The 22639-nt window shown below is 39.7% G+C and overlaps 2 protein-coding genes across 6 annotated transcripts in view; one reads left to right on the top strand and one right to left on the bottom strand.

The window, feature by feature from the left end:
- The window catches only part of DNAJC24 (DnaJ heat shock protein family (Hsp40) member C24), a 37018-nt gene extending 34198 nt beyond the window's left edge, over positions 1 to 2820 (top strand). For 3 of the 4 annotated variants that reach the window (XR_007204451.1, XR_007204453.1, XR_007204452.1), the window contains exons 5-6: positions 253 to 321; positions 1157 to 1170. Coding sequence is in view for 1 of the 4 variants with exons in the window: in XM_048307992.1 (XP_048163949.1) it covers positions 253 to 321; positions 1157 to 1281 (194 nt within the window). In the remaining 3 variants the exon portion in view is untranslated. Of the gene's footprint in view, positions 1 to 252; positions 322 to 1156 lie in introns of all 4 variants that reach the window. The other variant, XM_048307992.1, reaches the window with a different exon arrangement.
- The window catches only part of IMMP1L (inner mitochondrial membrane peptidase subunit 1), a 32580-nt gene continuing 12291 nt past the window's right edge, over positions 2351 to 22639 (bottom strand). For both annotated transcript variants that reach the window (XM_048307990.1, XM_048307991.1), the window contains 5 exons: positions 21013 to 21145; positions 20176 to 20264; positions 19479 to 19605; positions 7065 to 7175; positions 2351 to 2515 (listed from right to left, as the gene is read on the bottom strand). In XM_048307990.1, coding sequence (XP_048163947.1) covers positions 2447 to 2515; positions 7065 to 7175; positions 19479 to 19605; positions 20176 to 20264; positions 21013 to 21117 — 501 coding nt within the window. In that variant the 5' untranslated portion in view covers positions 21118 to 21145 and the 3' untranslated portion in view covers positions 2351 to 2446. The remainder of the gene's footprint in view (positions 2516 to 7064; positions 7176 to 19478; positions 19606 to 20175; positions 20265 to 21012; positions 21146 to 22639) is intronic.

Here is a 22639-nt window from a genome sequence, read left to right as displayed (position 1 = left end):
AGTGGGATGTGCAAAAGTGCTGGTTTCAGGGTCTTAATTCAGTAATACATTGTCACTATTTATTTCTCCTGGCTACAGGAGGACATTTTCCACCTTATGCAGATACATGGAAACTAAAATTTTAGAGAACTACATTTTTAACTGCTAGAGTGGTCAGGTAGGACTCTCTAGGAGGGACCAGATTGACTGCTAGGTATATAAAACTAATAATTTATCAGAAAAGACTGAACATCTGTCATGTTTGCTTTATAGAAGATAACCTGACAAAAGAATGGCCACTTCATGCACAGATTTATCTTGAGGATATGTCCTGGAATGAAGGTATGAGTGCCTTGCTGTTGATTCCTAATGCCTTTCATTGTAAATGGTTTCTGGGTTTTTTCTGCATCTTACACCATTGTTGTGTTACTTTAAGTGCTGGTTTTTTCTGTATTTCCTGAGACAAAGCTGTTTTGCTCTCTGAGATTACCTGGATTAGAATTTAACCTCCTGTCACATTTGTTTTCCATTCTGTCTACCTTGCTTCCCCCGCGCCCCCACTTGCAGGACCACTCTTCACCCAGCTCTCCTCTTGTATAAGTGAGAGTAACAGATTCTTCCTGTAGCTCTTGTGCATCTCCTCGCTCTTCCTGTGACGGTAGAATCCGCGTGTTTCTTTTTGCATCTGGCACTGTTACTTCCCTCTTTTCTATTGCTCTGGCTTTTCTTGTTTAATTGCTTTTGGAATAAATGGCTGGTTTTATTTTTATTTTTTTACTTTTGTTTTTTTTTAAGTTGTGAGGGGAAAAATCCTTCTTTCCTTTGTTCTGTTTTGGTTCCTGGGTTAGCAGCCCGTTTTGGAACCATCCTTGATCTGTCACATGTATGACTAACACCAGTTAGCTTTTTCATCCATTTCACAGATGTGCACCTTGTTATTACTGGGGGGGTTCTTTGAAGAGACTCCACTGGCCCTGGTTGTTTGGTGTAAGAATACCTCAGTCACTGAAACATTTTGAGATTATTTTTGAGCTACAAATGGTAGCACAGATACTGATATTTACAACCCAGCAGTGAGAGGTTATTTGTTACTAAGAGCACCTTTGTGAACAAAATTCAAAATAAATTCTTGATTCTTCTCCAGCACTAAAGGCAGTTTTGTTTTCTTTTTTGGCAGATGAACAACTCTACACTCTCTCCTGTCGATGTGGTGGGAATTACAGTGTCTTCAAGAGTGAAACCAAAGATGTATCTTTGGTTTGTTGTGACACATGTTCACTTGTTATCGAGATCTTGCAATGACTGTTTCAATGAAGCACATTAAGTGTTACAAACTTTTCAAAAGAGTGGACAAACAAGTGATAGCACCTACTAATGAAATACATGTTAAAGGGGGCACTACAAGAACAAGTTCATTCAGGCTTAAAAATGAAAAGTGCCCCTTTGCTCACACAGCTCTGCAGACATGAGGCTTGGATTTTCCTTCTGCAGCTGAAGAGCTCATTATTAAACACCTCCAACCCAGAACACCGAGTTCTGTACAACTGGAATGTATCTCCTGATCTAAACAATGTTTCTTTCCCAGCAAACAACAGAGTAGGCTTCTTTCAATTTCAGTCTGAAGCAGCTCTACCTTGGGCCTTTCCTCTTAGGTTAAACCCTTTTAACAGCTCAGATGACAAAATTCAATCAGGAGGCAGAGATGTGAGAATGCTTTGAAGATAATGAAGAACAAGGTTCAGTAGTGGGAAACAGGAACATTTTCTGTTTATAAGATAAATATTTAAGTTCATTAAATCCTCTAAGAGACTGGAACCTAGAAGGAGGAGGCAGAGCCTGGCAGCTGGAAGAGGCTGGGTGTCCCAGTGCTGAGGAGTGGGGCTGGTGGCTGTGCCCTGTGACAGTGACTGACATCACCTGGGCAGCCTGGAGCAGGAGTACATTGAGCTGAGGCTCTCCAGCATCGAACAAATGGAGTCATCGTTCCTGAGAGGAAAGCTAATGAGGAAGCTGTGCTCTGACCCTACTGGGCAGTTACAGGGAAACACCCAGCACTTCTGGGAGTGACCAGCAGATCTGGAACCCCACTGGTGCCATGTTCAGTTCCAGCCCTGGCACCACCTGCTGATGTAGGGAGAGCCAGGATGGCTCTGGCTGTGTGACAATGCAGTAAGTGCACTGTGCCTTTTCCATCCTTCTTAACAGTCAGTGCTAACCTTGGCTTGTAACAGAACCCCAAAACTTTCCCATAAATCCAAGCACTTAGTGTGGCTCACCAGAGGAAGCAGAGCAAGAGGCACATCATTTTTGTTGGTGACAGCAGTGTATGATTCCCACTCTGAAGTTAGGTGTAATCTCAGAAAGAGACATCTTTGTCAAGTAATATTTGTGTTTATTCTAAGCAAAAATAGTTCCATTGATTTTAGTAGAAAATACTGTGAAAACTGTCAATAGTAACTTAAGTCTTTTAATCATCAAGAAATCTATGGCCATTGGGGCTTGCACGTAGAAATCCAAAGTCATTCAGAGGCCATATCTGTAAAATAAAACACAGTTACAAGAGATTTTAATCACAACTCAAAGTTCAGTATTTTCATTTGTTACTGTAATCGTTTCATAAACAGCGTAATTTTTTATCTCTTTGGTTGGCAGGGTAAAGAACTTTGCTCACTGATGTGCTTTTCTTACTGGGAGTGATAAATTCTGTATATCACAGGGAATCATTCCACAGTGTGAACTTTAGAATTTATACAGCGCATGCTTTGCTATGGAGAGCCTCACGAATTCCATTACCTTTTTCAGCCTTGGAAATAAATATGTTCCTAAAGAGTGTCTTTCAAATTCAGTGTTTTCTAGCTTGTACAGCTCTTCATGACTTTAAAGACAAGGTATACGTTTTTTGGTCCATCTAGGAGAAAAAGAGTACCACACACATGGACCTCCCCGTGGTGAGGTGTACATCGGTATTTTCAGGATGGGCCTTTGAGCTGCAAATACCAAACCTTGGGAAAAAAGATCTATAGGCTACAGGTCAACTTATACAAACAGGAATGAAGGGGTGGACTGCCTGCCACCATCCGGGCTCTGGACCAAGGGGCTCCTCTGAGAAGGGGACAGTTATTTACAAAAGAGCACAGCTCATCACCAAGTACAGGTGTCAGAGAATGATGCTGACCAATAAAAAAATCTTCTCTCCAGAAATTAACTGTATAGCTGTTCATGTACTGAATGCTCCCAGGAGTACTTTGCTCTGGACAGTCACTAATTACATGTAGGATGGTCTTGGATGCAAAAAAAACTAACAGGGAAGCAAGGACATTCATTTACTCATTGTCCTTTGTCTCCCTTCAATGTCTGTGTCTCTTGGCAAGATGTTCTTTCAAAGATGGCACAAGGGACTCAGCAGGAAGAAGGGAAAGATGATGCTGAAGAATCAATGCCTTCTGTGGCTCTAATCCCATAAAAATTTCACAGCCCCTACCCAAGAGGAAGCAGCCTAGACAGAGAAAGGTGAGGCACTACCTTGTTCCTAAAGCCTCTGTCAGTATTTTGTTTATCTCGCGTATTTTTCATTAGAATTTGGTCTCTTAAACTATACAGTAACTGCCAAGGTACAGCAACTCTGAGTTCATGGAACAGCCACAACACAGAAGGAGCTTTCTGTGTGGAGTGAAAGAGTAATTGTCTCATTTAAAAGTGGAGACAGAGGCAAATATTCAGTTATTTTTAGCCCTGTGATTTGTCCCCAGCACTGAAGGCCATAACAGAAGAGGCAGAGGCAGTTCAGGATGGGCATAGCAGGAGGCAGCAGCAGCTCTCTCCTGACTGGGGCTGTGCACTGCTCCAGGCTCCTGTCAGGCCCCTTGCAGCACTGTGCCCTATGAGCACAAGGATGAGTCATGCTCAGGACCTCAAGTTCTGCAGATCAGAAAAAGCCTCAGAGCACTCTTGTGCAAGATCTTAGAAAATACTTGTGGTTCTGGCATGTGCAGTTACGGAGGAGCACGAGGAACAGTTGCTGATACACAAAACCACCGAGGTAATGTCTGCACCCATCAGCCAGTGAGCTATTTTAAGTTCCACACAAATATACAGAGACACAAGCCAACAACAGAAGGGTATTTGTGATCTTGGTTAGCAGCAAAGCTGCAGAATTCAAGACTGTCCAGAGGGCCTGTGCTGGCTGCAGGCTGGGTGTCAAGTCTTTGTTTTGCCTTGAGGGCAAACAGAAGTAAAGGGAAAGAAAAATATCCCATATAACAAATCTAAGCTGATCTCAGTAAAGGCCTGGAGAAGGACGTTTCTTAGTCCATTCACTCCAGCACAAATCTCATTTCAGGCAACTCAAATCACACCTATTGCAACTTGACTTTCTTTCAGTGAAAGTAATCAAATTAGCTTTAAATGCTGCTTTGACAGTGTAGTTTGAAATTTGTCACAGTAATCTTATTGGTAGAGTTAGAATGAAAATGATGTTTTATCTAGTCTGCTTGCAGGGAGAACCTGAGAAACAAGGCTGGGAAGAGATGGGAAAGCCCTCCTCTGTGAAACAAAGACATGCCACTCTGTCGTAATTCCCAAGTCCTTTAAAGTCATGACAGAAGTTGACTGTGACTTGCTCATTCAGACTGGCTCTTCCAATTAGCAGCTCTTTGCCCTCTTTGCTTTGGCCTGCATCGATAGATCTGATCTGATGGACGGGGGATAAATGGGGCTAACTAGCTCTTTGGAAGATACACCACAGGTCTAGTTTTGACATGGAGCCTAAATCCAGGGGATGCACAGGACATCCTACCTAAGACAGGATGAAGCATGTGTTCTGTCAAAGTGGGAATGATTCCCAGTGCTTTTACTGAATTGCAGCTGCTTTGATTTCAGCAGCCCTTTACGGAATGACCTCATGTTGGGAGTGGCAGTACATACGGTGGCAGGGAGGAAGAGGAGCAGACAGAATCATGTGTTGACGTTTCTGTAAGGGTTAAAAACTGGTGCACTTCAGATAAACAGTCATGTTTTGCCAAGAGTAGGTTGGCTGAACAAATTCAGCCAGCTAGGTTGGCTAAGCTCACTCTCTTCTTTTGAAATCCGTGATTTCCAAATTAGATTTGGGGGTTTTTGTATCCACTCCTAAAAACGTAACTTAGCACTGAAAGGCACTGTTACATCTGCTTCTCCAAAATCCAGTGTAAGATAAAGCCACAAAAGCTTCCATTCTGAAGGCGGTAAAAACTGTTTGATGAAAGAGAAGCCAAAGCTGCAGCAGGCTGCATTAAAAGCACACAGAGGCTTCCTGGCCAGTGGTCAGTGATCAGCCACCCCCATGCAGTCTGTATGTGCTGCCTTCCACTGCAATGTGCAGTGGCAACACACAGGAGCAAGATCACTGTATGCTCATGTGACTTACCATAAAGAACCCAACTAGAAACACTCGTTTGAATAACAAATTCATTTTTGCTTTTTTTAGGCACCATATACTTAAATCTCATGAAAACTGGAATAATCACTACTCCATGCCACCATCATTTAACAACTGCTGTAAAATTTGGTTAAATTATTTTGATTAAGTATCAAGTGATTGCATAATATCTTTTGTAACAGACAATGCTCTGGAGTCCTAAAGTAGTACTTCAACATGAATTATCTGTGAGTTCCACTCATTTTACAGAGTTTACTTAGGGTTCAGTCCTGTCGTTAAGGTCTCTCAAACACCTTCCTTGTTGGAAGCTAGACAAGCTGGACACAAAATGTATTGCTGTGGAGAGATACTGTGACTAATTATGGCTCTCCACACACACAGGTTCTTGATATATCCAGTATTTGCTAGCAGTCCCCTTAAAGTAGTAAACAGCAGCTTTTCTTTATCTGTGCATCAGTTTGGAGAAATGTTTTTTTCAGTTGCATTATTACTACCACATTCTCATTAGAAGAGTGTCAGCAGATTAGCATCCTTTGTCTCTTAGCAGTCAATAATCCAAGCTAAAACTTGGGTCATAAAAATAGCACTATTGGGAATCAGCATTTTCCCCTCTGGTGTCCAGGGTAAAGGCAAACAGCAGGAGAAGGGGCAGAGCCCTGAGTAAACACCAGGGAAGGACTCAGGGCAAATGTGAGCCAGGAAGAACAGAGGTCACCCAAAACTTGCTGGTAGGGCTGGGGGGAACGTGTTGTCTGAGGTTTAGTAAGCAATTACTGATTGTGCTCAATAGCTGCAAGGGGTTTTTCTTGAAAGTCCCAAATTGTGTTCATAAATACTGTAAATTAAGGATATAAGGCTTTGTTAAACTGGAAAGATCTAATCTTTCCTGTGTGTGTAATACAGGTGTGCTAAATTATGGTTTGTGGATGTGTTGAAGTATATGGAGAAAACCTTTATTGTTCTGAATGCACAGCTTTAAATCCAGCTTTCTAAAATCTGGTGCATAAGTCTGTAAAACCCACTCCCCTGTTTCTTAGATTAAACTTTCTATGGAGAGGAAATTGTGTTACATTTCTTCTTTTTGGTAAAAGAGTAAATTAGTAATGCAGATAATATGAAAAAATAATTTTGTGTGAAATAAAGTTGTAGAACTGTTGAAGCAGAAGGATAAGGAACCATGATGGTTTATACAATATTTATTCAAAGCATTATTTTTTAGTTTAAAAAGCAGCAAGGCCAGTCTGTGTGTCCGAAGTATGTGGGCAAGTCCTGGAAAGAGAATCTTTTCCTCCATTTTGTTACTCAGGCCACAGAGCTCCAACACTGAAATACCATTTTGCAGAGAGGCAAGAATCGAAGTAAAGATGGAATGTACATCTGTGCAGTAGGGTGTATGTGTGCACATTTGTGTTTTTATCATGTTTGGATTTGCTTGCAAAATAATTTATCCAATTTTTATAGCAGTGACTGCTCAGTGGTGCTCCTAAGTCCTCCCTCCAAAAACCCTGTCATTGTTGATTTATCCTTTTACAGCAGGTGGCTGGAGTGTTCATGCTTTCCTTTACATTTGCTTTGGCCAGACAGCTGGGGAGGCAAGTTTCAATACCTAACATCCAAGCATTAAAAGTGTACTAATGCAACTATTTTTAGATACTATAAATATATATACCTTAAGACAAATGCGTCCTCTTATCAGTCCGTAAGGAACAGGCCCGTAGCACCTGGAATCCGTAGAATTCCTGAGATTATCACCTTCTAACCAAACATGTCCTTTAGGCACCTATGATTGAGCAAGATTGAAATGTAAAAAGAAACCAGAACAGAATGGTGTTAAGCACAGTTTGCCTTACAGTGTGTTTCCTGATTTCTGTGCTCTGTATTTCATGACTGTGTAATGAACTAAATTTTATTGAATCTAGTGAGATCCACTGCCAGATTTAGAGGGATGAGGAGTGCTCCAAAGTATCTGTTCTACCATGTGCTCAAAAACCAATGGTTTGCAACAAAAAATCCAAAATGAAGATGTAAGAGGTTAGAGCAATGTGACAGGGTCATTAATTTAATAGACTTCAAAAGAGGTCATTAGGATGTTGACTGAAAATCTGCCCTCCTGTCGCAGTAACAGCATGAACAGGGCAGCCACACACTCATCAACATCCTGGGGCCAGCACCAAGGCTAGACCTGTTAGTAGATTCATGATGAACTAACTGGTAATTGATTGTGACATCAATTACGAATAATCTCATCATTTTATCGGAGTAGGCTTGTCAAAGTTCTAATTAAGATCACAGTTCATTCTATGTGCAGGCAGAATCCACAACACATTATATTGCAGTAATGATGATCACAAAACAGCAAATCCCTTTTTATAATTTGAAAATTAATGATGGTGACCTTATACTATATGACAAAGACCTTTCATTGCCCATATATATTATGCATTAACTATATTACATACCACAGATTCATGGCATTCACTGGCTGACTCAATGACAAAATGAGAAATAGTAATAGTTACCTAAATGAGAGTATGAAGCTTTCGTATGTGAAAAAGTTCCTCCTACAAGTCTGAAACTAAGATTTCTGCTTGGAATATACAATACTATTTTGTTAAGTTTTCTTAAAAACATTTCCAATACAAATAACCTCTTTCAAGTTACCAAATAAAATATTTAATACTTCTAATTGGCTTTTGTTTCTAAAACTTTAAACCAGGCTGACAATTTAAATGAAGCAACATATTCTCAATCTAGAGAATATTTAATATGAACTTTAAACTAACATTTTTCCAAAACCAAGTATGTACTTGAAACATTACTACGACCACAATTCAGAGAAAAAGATATGGAAAGTAACTAACTAACTAAACTATTTTAAATGAAACTCAAAGTACAAGTAGCACGAATGTTTTAGAATTGAGCCATGCAGGCTCTAAACACAAAGGTCTACATAAGACAGAGTTCATGGGTAACAGATTAAACAAAGTGAAATACCACTGTAAAGGCTGGTTGTAAACCATTAAGAACAAAGCCAGGTCCCCCATTTGAGGAAATTGCAGGTGGAGTGCAATTGGTACTTGTAGGTATCTGGCCAGGTAACGCTCCCTGGGAGCCTTGTCTTTAATTAGTCTTTGAGGCTCTTGCGTAGCCATGCCCCCACGTGCCCGTTGCCAGACCGGGATCCGAGGCTGGCACAGTGCTCCCAGAGCCCCTTTGCTGAGCCGTGGCAAACGTGTCAGCTGTGGACTGAGAAACAACAGGTCGCCTTTGACAGTGGCAGAACCAGCCTGGCCATCCCTCCCAACCACCCCCTGTATTTCTGTGGCACCCAGGAAAGGTGCTGTAGGTGTGTCAGAGGGCACAAACCCTGTCCTCAGCATTTTAGAATCCACACATGCAGCTGTGACCAGCAATGTCTAAGCCCTTTTGAAACCCACTGGTAGCACCTCCTTCCACAGGCTCCTGTATAAAGGAATGCCACCTCCTTTGCTTTAAACTGATCCACCAGTTCAGTCAAGCTCCCCTACTGCTTGTTCTCTCAGTCCTTCCAGACAGGAATTCCCTATTCAGCTTGTCTGTCACCTTTGTTGTTTGGTAGGCTGATCAGATTCCTGGCACATGCATGGAAGGGCTTCCTCTGGGAGGGCCAGCTGGTTCCAGCTAGATGACTTTGGCCCTCCTCCTACCCAAGCAGCTTTGCAAACAAAAAACAAACTGATACATTTTAAAACACTTCTACTGGAGTCAAACAACCTGTGTGTAGAATATGCATCTTGTGGTTTTCATAGCTGTTTTAGCATGTGCTGTCACTGCTGTTTTCCTCAAAGATTCCGTGGCCTGTTTAGGATGTCCAGCAGGGTAGTTGGATATTCATGTTCATTTAGTTCAGTGTACCCACCTAAAGCAGTCCCTGTGTCCAAACTCACACGAGTTTGTTTCTCAGGTGGAGATTACCATACAAGGCAGCGTCCTGATCTTTCTGGTGCAAACTCCCCTGTCCAGCATCTACTGGTATGATGAGTCAGACACCAAACTGCTGTCACTGTGACAGACTCCCTCAGCAGATACACAAACAGGACAAGCAGGAATTACTATGAAGGGAAGATTTTTTTTCCTTAAATATAGAAAGCAAACCCACGTTAACATTTCTTGTTACTGTAAAAGCATCACTTCTTGCAAAGTGCTCCTGTTTCCCTGCCAGCTCCCCTTGTGCTGTTCTGGTTCCTGTGCTTTCTCACTTCTCCCAATTCACAGGCAGAATGTGATGCTCATCTTTCACTGTGTAAAATAAAGAACCACTCATAACTCAAGTATATCCAAAAAATTTCTAGAACACTTCCCATCTTTCTACCAGGCTCCAAAATTATGAAAAATAAAATAAATTGCTTTTGCCTGCATTGGCATAAAACTCCTTCCAATACTAGGAATAATTATTTGTCTAGACAAGACGTTCACAGTTTGCATTCCAGGTAGAACATTTGCAGTAAAGTGTCTTCCTATATCCTGAAATTCACCACTTAATGTCATTTTTGCAGTTCTCCCTGGAAGGTATGACAGGGCCCTACACCTCTGAATTTGTCATTAAGAGTACTGTCACAATGTGTGATTCATCTAGGGATAATGCACTTAAATACCTTTGTAGGGTGTCTGTCCATCATCTAGGCACTTCACTACAACCTAAAATTAAGACAAGCAATATAATTCACCAGAATTACAGGAAAATGGAAAAGCAAATACCAGTGACAGGCCATAATCATTGATTTAAAAAAAAAAAAATTAACAAAAGTAGTATAAACCCCTTTGAAATAAAGAATCCTTCAAGGCTTCATGCACCAAGCCATGTCTACACCACATCACTGATCTCAGTGGGATTACTCACACAGAATAAAGTTCACTTGGAGTACCAGCCTTTGCATAGCCAGGACCCAGTCTGAAACACTGCAAACTCTGCAAGCACAGTAGCTGGGAATAATATTCACCAAAGAAAAAAAATTAACTGTTGAAAACCTGTATTTTTAGTAAGAATCTATTAATTACACAGCAATAGGCTGCTGCTGCCAAAAAACCCTAGGCAGGAACCCAAGGGAAAGCCACTTGTGTGACAACTCACAGAGTTGCATTTTGGTATCTGCAGGCAATGGACCTTAGACAAAGCTACCTGTATCCAAGAAGTACAACTGAAATCACAGTTCCCACGACTACACACAGAGAGACAGGGACTACAAACCCACACTGATGAGGGTTAAAAGCATTACCTTGGGCTGGGCAGCATTTCTGCTCTCCCCTACACAGAGGCCAGAACTAAGATGGGAAAGTCTCACACGCCCAACAGCTGAATTTTCACAGAACGAGTGGGACTCCTGCAGAACCAGCAATTCCCAGCAGTGCAGGTTGCTGTGAAACGCTGCCTCTGACTGTCTGCAGATGACTCCCCCTGCCTCAGCAGCCCCTGTGCCTCTGTTCTCTGCAGATTATCTGAGGATTTATTTCCAAGGAATGGCAGTTCTCAGGCGGAACTGGTTATCCGCAGTGCAGCTTAAATGTGTGAGAATAAAAGACACCCATCAGACACATGACTCTTCCCCTGCTCCCTTCCCAGGCTCTAGCACAGGAGCAGACAGACCAGAAGAACAAGACTACCCTTGGGAACAACTGAGTTTGACACAGTAGTTCATTCTCTTTCACCCCAAATAAGCATCTTTCACTGCAACAAATTGGCAGAATTTGCAGAGCTGTTGGAATCTACTCCATGGTGCAGTTAAAGTGGCAAAACTGAAGTACAGGGCAGGTATTTGATGCATACTCACTAGCATAAAACATTAATTTACTTAAAGGGGGGGTATTACCAAATAGTTACATTGTTTTGGTCTCTTTACAAGATGCCAAACTTTTTTGATTACTCTCACTGTCTTCAAACCCAAGAGATATGAACCCTGCACTGCATTAACTGACATATTTGAAAACTAATATATTGTAAATAAAACTAACAGACTAAATTATCTGCCTCAAAAATACCCCCAAACCCAACTAAATGTAAACAGGCTTCTGTGGTTTGGGTTTTTTGTTTGGAGGGAGCTTTTGTTCGTGATTTTAGGGGACTTAAAAACATGAATGTCTTGCAATCTCAAAAAACATCAGCACATACAATCAGCTGGGAGTAGATGTTTGAACTTTTGTAAGGTCACAGGTATTCACGTCACCTTCAGCAATATCAAAGTTTCAGACTTAAGAAGAACTTTAAATCATTCCCATCTTTTCTTTTCAGTTCAGAGGCTTCCTTCTTGAGCTATGATAAGAACTAATCTCAGTGCTGGACAAAAGAATAAAGTCTGCAAGTTCTCATCTATCCCTACTAAGGTCTATTTAAGTGCCTCCTACTTTGGTACAAGCAACAAATGTAATTGCTTCATGGCCTGCGGGTGTTCATTTAACAAAAGAAGCTTTTGTGAATAAACCACAGGTGTTACCTTTCTTGATTAAAGTGAAATATGATGAAAGATTCTACAATATCAAATGACAAATTTACTAAATACTGATTAAATTGCCTTATTTAAGTAAATTGCATCTAGTTAGGATAAAATACACACCATAGAAATGCAGGAGTTTGTTTTATCACTCTATACTTAAAGTCTCATAGCTACTCCTTAATCCTTTATTTATTAATTCAGAACCAAGACCGAAATAATGCTTAACAAATACTTTTTTTAATGATCCAGTTGCTCCAGGCACTGTTCCTGTAGGTTTATCATAAATGTTGTTCATATTAAGGCAGCCATCTGTATAAAACCCAACCACATTAATTAGCTCAATGTTCTCAAAATCAGGGTAAGCATTTATATTTACTTTTTTGTGCTGAAAAAGCTATGAAATGGTAGGAACCACATTGGAACTTAAACATTATAGCAGATGTTAAATCAGCATCTTCTGTGTATGCTTAAAATGTTGAACTACCTGGAATTTAATACTTCTTAAAAGAATATAACAATGAATTTACCTTAAATTTATAGGTACTTCCAAAGAGTTTAGCATTTTCCCTCTACTTGCTGAACAGTTTAAGCTGCTTATGAATAAGACATAATGTACTTGACCCAGTTTGTTTAAAAGCACATATTAAAAAAAAGACATCATGATGCTGGTCCAGATTGTTATTAGTGAGAATGACAATGAAGCACTAATGTATTTTATACAGAAATCAAATTCGTTGTGATTACATATTTATATTATGAATTCATTCTCTGTAGTGAGACATTTGTAATTTTAATAGAAGATTTATAAAAAGGTAAGATATGAAGACTTGTCTAAGTTTTGAAATTAAATATTAACCAATATTAAAATCACATAACCTCCAGTGTTAACTCGCACACCACAAGGGAACTAAGGAATATTAACTTAGACTTGAATTTCTGAGACATTTTTCTCTACCGTGCCAGCACACCAGTTGGGTGTTGTTCTGTAACAAAAATCTGGGTAAGCTGTTAGAGTGACCTGTCAAAGCATTTGTTGGTTATTTCAATGTTTGGGGTTTAACCATAGCTGCTCCTTCTAAACTTTGGGTAATGTAGGAGTAACTGCTGCTGTTCTGAGCTTAACTACTCGGACCTTAAAAGGTTTGATCACGGCACTCACAGCTTGATGGGAGAAGTTTTCACATCAGAGATGTTTATGCCAGTCAAATGAGAAAAATACCTCATTTCTCTCAGTATCACTTTTTACGTGTTCCAAAAGTTTTCAACTGTGTTAAATAATTCAAACACTTGCATGTGTTGTTTACTGATATATATATTTAATGCTGAGATCTAGATCATATTGTTAAATACACAGATCTCAATTGGCTGGAAAAGCTATATATCTGATTTCAAAAACCTCTAGCTACAACCCTAAATTTAAATTATTAGTCATCTTTCCTTTTCTAAAACTATTATCAGTTCAAGTTAAAACTAACCTGTTCATAGGCCAAAACTTTCAGACCCAAATCTCCTAGCTACATTTAGGAACTCCTGAACAAAAATTCAGAATATGTCTGAGATGCATCAGTCCAGACTCTTATTAGCCTAAGATTTACAGAAGATGAGTGTTTTGGAATAAAATATTGATTACAAATCCATCAAAGATTACTTAACAGTTTGCAGAGACCTTTCTGACCACAATAATTCCAAAAGATTTGATCTTCTTCTCCAGATAACAGATGATGTAACAGGGTCACCCAAAAGTATAGGTCTGAGAACAAAAAACCCTGTGGGTGCAAACCCCAACTAACACAGAACCCCATCATCATCACTGGCATGCCCTGTACCTGTACTCTGATCTGCAGTTCGGCCTGGGAGAACAATGGCTGAGAAATAACAGCATCAGGGTTAAGGAATCTTGTCTGCCAGGTCCATCAGAAGTGACCTAAAGCTCTCCTACACAGCTGGTACAGTCAGACTAAAGTTCTGCTCAAAAGCTTTAGTTGAGTCCCAAGCAGTTGGTTTCACCATCCTGAGCAGCTTCCTAAAAGTTATTATTAAACTTTGAGCAGAGGAATAACAGAATCATAAAATCTTGAAGGTTCAAACTGGTTTGACCAGCACAGCCAAGGCCATATTACAGAGAGGAAAAACATCTAGTGCCGTAAATTCAGAAATGAATGCCTTTCAAACACCTTTCCCTCAAATCCTGGAGGAGGTTTCTTTCTGGTTTCGCTCCGGGGTGAAGTGGCTGAGCAGGGGCAGCAGGGCAGTCAGAGCCTGGGCAGTGCTCAGCCCACGTTGGTGTCACCAGCCTGTTCCCAAGGCCAGCTGCTGGGGTGCAGCTGCCTCCTCTTGGGCACACAGTGAGGAAGAGAGCTCTTCCAGAAAGGTGTGGGAGACCTCGTGGGGGTTCACTCAGGAGCCTCTGGCTGTGTCCCCGTGCCCAAGCTCTGCTGCAGCCATGCCCGTGTCTGGCCACCCTCCCTGACCCCACAGGGACCTGGATAAGCTCTGGTGAACTCTGATGCTACTTCTATGTTCTTGAAATACCAAAACCAAAACTGCAAAGGTACAAAGACCAAGCCACTTGGGCAGAAGAAACCCTGGAAATATTGGGAATTAGACTGATAAAATTCTTTGTGTGTTTCTTTTCCCTTGAATAATTTAGTTTTGACAAATCAGAATTTTGATTTAAAATGACTTCTCAGAAAATTCAAGATAAGCATGAGTCATGAACTCTCTGTACTGGGATACAGAGCCATCTGCAGACCAACAAATATGCCAAATTAGCTCTCCTCTCCCACCAGACATTTAGCACAGCTGCTGGTTAGAAATATGGCATGGCTTTCTCTTGAGCCTCTAGAACACTTAGAACTAAGGAGGACAAAGAAAATATCTTACTCATTTTCCATGTCAGCAACTACTGAAGCTTACTCAGTGAAGTACTAAACCATGAGTGTAAACATTAAGATACTTAGAACAAAGGGAAAATAAGTGGTGTTTTAATTAGGTTTATTTTTAATTGCTACTTAGGATATTTTAAAGAGACTATCCAATGGTACTGAGAGACTGAGTGCTCTGAAATATCAAACCACTTTTCAGTGTCTTGCACAGTGTATCCAAAACACGTAGAACTGGGCAGTGATTACAATACTGTGGTGTTTGCCTTGACATTATGTTATTCTTAGTAGCCACATCATATTCTTACTGCATTTGCCAAGAACTGTTGAAGAGTTAATAGCACTGTGCAGGGCCACTTCTGTGATGTGCAAACACAGTGAGATGCATTATCTTGGGAATTCTGTTAGCTCTGGAGCTCCCACAGGATGAAGAGATGCCATCTCCGCAGTGAAGCTCACTTTAGCACAAGGCAAACACACTCCCCCATCAGCCAGGCTGGCAGCATTAGTGGGAGCTGTGATTGATCACCAGCACAGTGTTGCTGAGATATGGATTTGTATCTCAGCTTTTTATCACTGTGACTTGCAAAAGGCAGTTCCTTATTTACAGACTCTGCCTCTATTAAGTGACATTATTAGGGACTACTTTTGTTTAAGTGCCCCAAAGGCTCAGCATATTGGTGGTTTATGACATACAAGCTGTTTGATTCTGATGGTTTACCCCTCACTTTTTCAGATTGTAAATACGAGCTGCAGCACAAGAACATATGGTACGTAAAGAAATTAAAGCTAAAGTAAATGGCATTAAAACAAATTCAAATAGAGCAATAGGATACTCAATCTGAATTATAAGTCTGTATTAAGACTTTTTTAAAAAGGAAATAAAAGCCTAAATATGAAAAATAACCTTTCAGCTGGTTTTTTGGGGTTTTTTAAGGACCATTTCAGGGCTTTACTAGGATTAATTTCCTTATTAATCCTCATTATTTACATCCATATAGTTAAATGAATAAGGTATTTTTTAATAAGTGAAACTAGTTCTGAATACAACATTAGTTGTTTACCTTTTTAACTTCTGGGTCCACACCACATTGCCTCTGATACAGCAAAAATACATTATGCATTCTTAAACATTTATTACAGCAAATACACTTGCTTCTATTTACAAATACACATTTAGCACAAAACCAAAAAGGAGCCCTGCAATACTGCCAGACTAATGCTTGTATTCCATACCGGATATCAACAAAAAGGAAAATTGCCTTTTCCAACCCTTGTAATACTATAGCAGCTTATTCAAAAAAGGAATTTCATTACACTTCCATGTAAATAAGATTTCCCTCATTGTTCTACAGATAAACTCCAATCTTTAGCATATGAAGCATCATGCACCATAAAGGGTCCAAAGGACGTTTCTTATATACTTAAATTGTAATTTAAGCACATGCTTAGTTTATGCCACTCAGTTTTATATGTGGCATTAGTTCCATCAGCCTGTAATCCAACAGCTCCATCAAAGACAGTTTTTTTGATGCAGCTTCACACTTAGTGCACTCTGACAAAAAAAAATTTATCACATGATGTATTCCTTCAGTTAAGCAGCAAGAGTATTTTAACTGCCACTGCTGTATGGAATTTCTACTCAACTGAAACACCTATTTTCAGAACAACTTACTCATCTTATGTGTGATTTTTTTTGTCTGTTTCTTTTCACTATATCTTGGAAGGTTGCTTTGTTGTGTTTGGATTTTTTGTTAATCTACAGGTATCTCCTTGGTTGTTTGCAGCAATTATGTATCTCATCTGTGTAATTTACAGAGAACAAATTGTAAACAGAGTTCTCCATTCTCCTACCTACATATAAAGGCATCCTGAGAAGTACATTCATCAATGAACCAGCACTGGAAGTAGGATCTGATTTTAGCATTCTCTTAGGCTCCAGAATAAGGATTGTGTGTGGCAATACTTCTAGGCACAAAAATACCTAACTTAAAATCTGTAAAATACGCCGATATTAACATGATGCAGTCAATACAGTCTAAGCACAATTCCTACTAACATGACTCTAAGGATTCTCCTTTTAGGGCAAATCTAAAGCAGCTACTTACAGGTAATTTCACCCTCGGCTGCATGAAGTACATTGTATTGCCATTACTCTCCCATCTCCAGGAACTGGCTGAGAAAACCTATCCACTAGCTGGCAACCACCAGCACAGAATGAAGCAGGGGTCTGAGCTGCCTAATTTGGCAATATTGCTGGCATCTGATATTCGTATTTACTGTGATAAGTCTGCAAACATGACAGGAACTCCCCGAAACAGGAGACAAGCCTTCAAGGAAAGCTGAACAGTTCACCATAATAAAAACAAAGACTGCTCTGACCTTACACACTTTGGAGTCACAGCATTCACACACCTCTCAGATTTCCCATTTGAAAAAAGGCAGTTAGTAGCCAGATATAAAGTGCAAAACTCATGACACTTACTAGGCTTTGCTCACTTAAGGAGCGGTACCTTCCCCTGGCAGACAGACCTTCCTGGCAGCGCTCTTGGCCATTTGCAATCATAGCCCAGGCCTTTCTTCAGTTTGGACAATCTTTTTTCCAAAAACCCACCTCAGGCAAGTATCAACAACACAAACAGCCAGTTCCCTGTACATCTGCTGCTGTTATTTGCTGTGAAGAATTCTGTGTTTGAGTTAAAAGTGCATAGCACAGTGATTCATTAAAATAAGGAACCTGATTAGGCAATTGCCTAAACATAAACACGTATCATGTTTCCCCTCCCCAACAATTTACTTAGTGAATAATCCAGCCTCAGTTATGAACATAAAGTGCAGATATCCATGTTGAGAATGTACTCTTCTGTAAAGGAAGTGTCTCATGAACAGATGGAAAGACCTACCTCTTTACCAAGCACTAAAGGTAGAAGGAAAACAGGGATCAGACACAGTGAGAGCATTTCCATTTAGATAATTTCTCCTCCTAGATACAATTTATGATGTAAGAATTACAAAAGCTTGTCACTTTGCTGTATTTCCACACATTAGCCTTTAGGAGAACAGGAAATGGACTCTGTATTCTCCATCCACTCTTTCTCCTCGTATTTTGGCTTTAAACTGGAGACAAGAAATCCTGCACTAGGGCAGAAACTGTTCTTCTGAATATTCATTTGGTTACTTAAGTGTTTCCAGAAAAGCTGACATCCTGTTAAGTATAAATCTTTCCCAAACTTCGTTTTCAAGACTAAGACAAGTAAGGAACAAGATGCTCAGAGAAATTCAGTTTGTGTCTTCTGTCAGTGTACACAGAATTCAGGTTTCCATCTCAGGTTGGTCTCCTCTGGGAAATTCATATTCCATCACAATTACGAGCTCCACCAGAGCTAGAGAATTTCTTCAGCTTGGTACGAAAGGTGGGTTTGTGTTCTTTGGGGTTTTTTGTAGATTTTTCCTTGGTTAAATGGTTAACACGATTTGTGGAAAACCTAAATGTTCTGTCCTCCCCTTCAAAATGTAACAGAGAATGAGTTCCTTCTTTGTGCCCACAAGTGACCAAAGTCTAAGAACAGGAGCTCCAATAGCACTGGCATTAGGCCCAGAAGGGCAGATGAGAGGCAGGTTCCCCAGATATCTTGCCTCAACACTGGAGTGGAAGAAACAAATTCAAAGCCCCAGAGCAGGGCATGAATCATATTCTTATTTTCTGGTGCTAAACAAAATGGTGACATGAATTTTGCTTTTACTAAAGACAAACTCCACTTCAGCTGCTTAATACAAATGAACCAATGGCACCTGGAGGCTCACTGGTGAAGGTGGCTGCCTTTATGGAAGAGAAACTCTTACAGGATTTATGTTGCACAAACTGTAGCTGCCTGTAAGAAGTGTTCCATAAAATTCCCCACCTTCACAGCACAGGACTTTAGCCAGATGCTCACTCTTCTTATTCTGAGGATGAAGTGGATATGAAAGGGCAAAATAACAGCTTTGTCTAAAGATTCAAAACACCTGGGAGCATCTGATGGCTGAACAGAGATAACAGTCAAACACACCTCTCGGACAAGAAAAACCCTACATTCTTCTGTGATCGTGATTCCTGATGATTTTTCTAATGACAGCCTAAAAAGAAGTTGCTAAAAACATTTTGTCAGAGATCTTCCCAAACTTCTGTGAAGTCCATCTGCATAAGGACAAGTGAACATTGATATTATTGTTCCCTTTCCATTGCATCACCTGACCTTTTGGCCAAGTTAGGAGAATTGCTACTTCTCCAACCATATTCAGGAACATTAAAATATTGCTACATTGCAATATAGAGATACACTAAAGTATAATTTTGAAAGGAAAATCTGCAAAACTATTGCAGAGTCAAATGTTCACTTCTTAGTGTTTGAAATACAGGAACAATTTTGCCTGAAAAAGCACTTGCATCTGTCATCTGTACTGCACTTTATGCAGAGAATTTCAGAGTATTCTTCCAAGGAAGAAGAACTAAGCAAAGGGCAGAGCAAAAATATTATCTGTCTACAGTTCCTACAGACACAAAAGGCAGAGAAAGACAGCTTGGCACACACAATCTAAAAGTACAACATTTTACTGTACATATACAAGAATAATAATTTATTGATGTCATAATTTATGATTTCTGATGATCCTCAAATATTGCAAATCCTTTACGGACTACCAGGCCTACTTAAGTAATCATTAATTTACATAGTAAGAAACTCTAATACTTACATAGCTGTGACTCTTAAGGAAATCTGAAGGGTTGCTTGTGCAGACTTTATCCCCTTCCAAGCCAATTACTCTTTTACAGATATTTGATTTGGGGTCATTTGGGCTTTTCACAATTACAATATCTCCTCTGAGAGGAAAAAACAGAAACAAAAACAAACAGAAGAACTCTAATTACAAACTATTTGGCTGAGTACATGAGCATCCATGTGTCTACTCCAAAAATATTCACACACATTTAAGATAGTCCCTTGTGCTGAAAATTCTTGTGTACAATTTTGGTTTCTTCAGTTTTACTCAGGTGTAATTTCACAGAGTGTTAAAAGTGGACTGAATTTTTGTTATTTAGATCATTTATGAAACATTTAAGACTACAACCTGAGGCCAGTAATACCCATAGTTGGTTTTCAAGACCAAACTGCTTAGAGAAGAAGTTACATTCACTCAATAGAATCATTTATGGGGAGAAAAAAAGGTTTTTTCTATTTTTTGGAAAAAGCTGTGAAAGCGACAACAGACTAAATCCAAACTGAATTCTGTCAAATTGTTCACTGGGCTGTATGTGCTGGTAACTTTCACTTCCATCAGACACAATGAAAAATTACGATTTAGAAGCAGAAAAATACACAAAAAATAAAGGACAGAATTGACAAGCCCTGGCAAACAGAATGTCAGATCGGGTCTCAACAGAGGAGCGTACTTTCGAATGCAGTAAAAGTGGCGGCTAAGGTTCTCCGAAAAGACAATATCAGAGTTTTGAATGGTTGGTTCCATTGAAGGTCCAGAACACTGCAAATTAAAAATAAATGAGAAAAAATTACTATTTCGAACTACTTTTAGCTAAAATAAACTTTTATTTAAATGATATGCTGATAAATTAGAAAAGGTGTAATGTAGAGAACTAGAAGTGAGCTCCTCCAAGGCAACACGTGATGCATTTAGAAGCTGAGGAGAGCCTCCAGAGCACCTCTAACTCTGTTACAGCTCTATGTTTCCTTGGGATTGGTCCTGAAGTGCACTAGGTGCTACGGGCCCTCATGGGTTCATTTCAGCACCCCATCTCTAGGAAATTTTTAGGAGCAGTGCTCAAAGCCCTGCCAGCTTACCCCTTTCTCTGTAACACAGAATCACCACAGAAGCTGCAAGAGCAGCTCACAGCCAAACTCCCTCATGTCCAGCAGCAGTATCTGCTAGGTTAAGGACCTGGGGAGGAGGGGCAGGGAGCATAAATCACCCAGAAATCTGAAAAAAAAAAAAAAATTTCCTATTGGTGACTCCAGTCTTCCTTGAAGGACAGACTCTCTGCAAAAGGCTTAATCAGAAATTCCCATTGACTTCAGTGATGCCTCAAGCAATAATGCATCAGAAAACATGAATGTTGAAAGTACAAATAACTTTCACAAAGGCTGGACCTGCTTCCCATAAATTGTGTTTAATAAAGAAAATTAAGAAACCTGAAATATTGGCATCATCACACATAACAATTTCAGTATTACAGTTTTATCTTCTTTTAAATGTCATGAAAATGAAGAGTTACCACAACAATTCCTCCAAGGTACTCAAAGGCACAGTGTGCTATGCAGCCATATTGCACAGTGTACCCCAGAAATCGGAAGGTTTTTCCTAGGACATTGCGAAGCATCCTACAGTGGTACGTTGTTCAGCTGGTTCTACAGCAAAACAGAAGAGTATCATTTATTTGATAACAAACAATCTAACATTTACAAACCTATCTTTTGGGTGTAACAGATGGACAAGATTAAAAAAAAAAACCAACAGTGTAAGGAAACCAACAAATAATCAGATGTACCTGTAGAAATAAGGCATCAGGTCTTTTTGTTCTCAGCTGCAGCACAGTGGTGTAACTTCTGCAGCACATTAGTCTGTAAACATTTTCTGACCCCCTTCCCCAAATATTCAAGTCAACTCTGATTAGGAGATCCAATTCTGGCAATGGTAATCCAAATAAAGTATTGCCTTAACCCAATTTGATGGTTACATATATTTATCTTAAGGAAGTGGAAAACAGATATACTGAAGTAACTGAAGAAAGTTCTACATTCTGCAAGAAACCTGTTCCCCTTAAACTCAGTGTTGCCCTATAATGAACTAAAACCACTGCAAGATTTCCCTCTTCTACTAAGATGTCCCAATATAGTTTGATAAGCATATGCACTATGTTAAAAAGAAAAAAAAGAGAAAAATGCTGTGTAAAATATGCCCACTTCAAAATGAAATAAAGACATCTCCTTTTATTTTTCATGACATTTAGTTAATTAAAGACAGGACTTTAAAAGTGCCTATCTTTATTTTTACAACTCTCACTAGAATTTAATGGAATTTTGCCTGAATACATTCAAAAGACAACCATTATTGGGAGCAAATATTCTCTACCAAGTTCATTTCCTTGTTCCAAAAAAGATGTACTTTTTTTATTTACATAAACTTCTCTGGACTAGAACAGCTTAAACCAAGCTGTGATTCAACATTCATAAGATTATCTGACCATTTTCACAGTAATGACCCAAAATACAATTGAAAACAGAAAAGTCTTGAATTGTATCCTTAGCAAAAGCAGCACCCAGCACACTGCAGGAACTGAAACAGCTCCTCTGGAAGGGGAATGCACTTTCAGCAGAATTCATTCTGGAGAGGCAGAGAAGGGGCTGGCTCTTCCCAACCTAGTGCACTATGAAAAGCACCAACCAATGCCTTACTCTTAGGGCCAGACACACTGTGAGCCCAGAAATGTGGTACAGGTGATAAAAGGAAGGTGGAGGGACAGCAGATGAATGTTAGTTGCACAACTAGTGTGAATGCATGACCACAACTATGTTTTGAGAGAAGTCCATCATCAATACTTCTTAACAGCACCTGCTAGAAAGGAAGCGTCATATTGCTTCTCAGTTTGGGTAGACAGAAAAGTACTGCACAAGCATCCTCTAGTTTTGCTCCATGCTATTCAGAAACCTTGTATTAATATATAAAGACAGTAGAGAATTTAGGCACCCGTGAGCATTGCAGGTAAAAAGGAATTGTATAAACAATGCGTTACGATGCCCAGAGTACGCAGATCAAATTGGGACAAATAAACAGTAACAACATCAAGAGAATATGCAAACGTCTCATGCCAACAGCTGTCAGATTGTAACTAAAACATTTTT

This window comes from Corvus hawaiiensis, chromosome 6 (genome assembly GCF_020740725.1).
Source record: "Corvus hawaiiensis isolate bCorHaw1 chromosome 6, bCorHaw1.pri.cur, whole genome shotgun sequence".
Lineage (NCBI taxonomy): Eukaryota > Metazoa > Chordata > Aves > Passeriformes > Corvidae > Corvus > Corvus hawaiiensis.
Note: the sequence above shows the minus strand (reverse complement) of the source record. Positions and strands in the feature narration are given on the sequence as shown.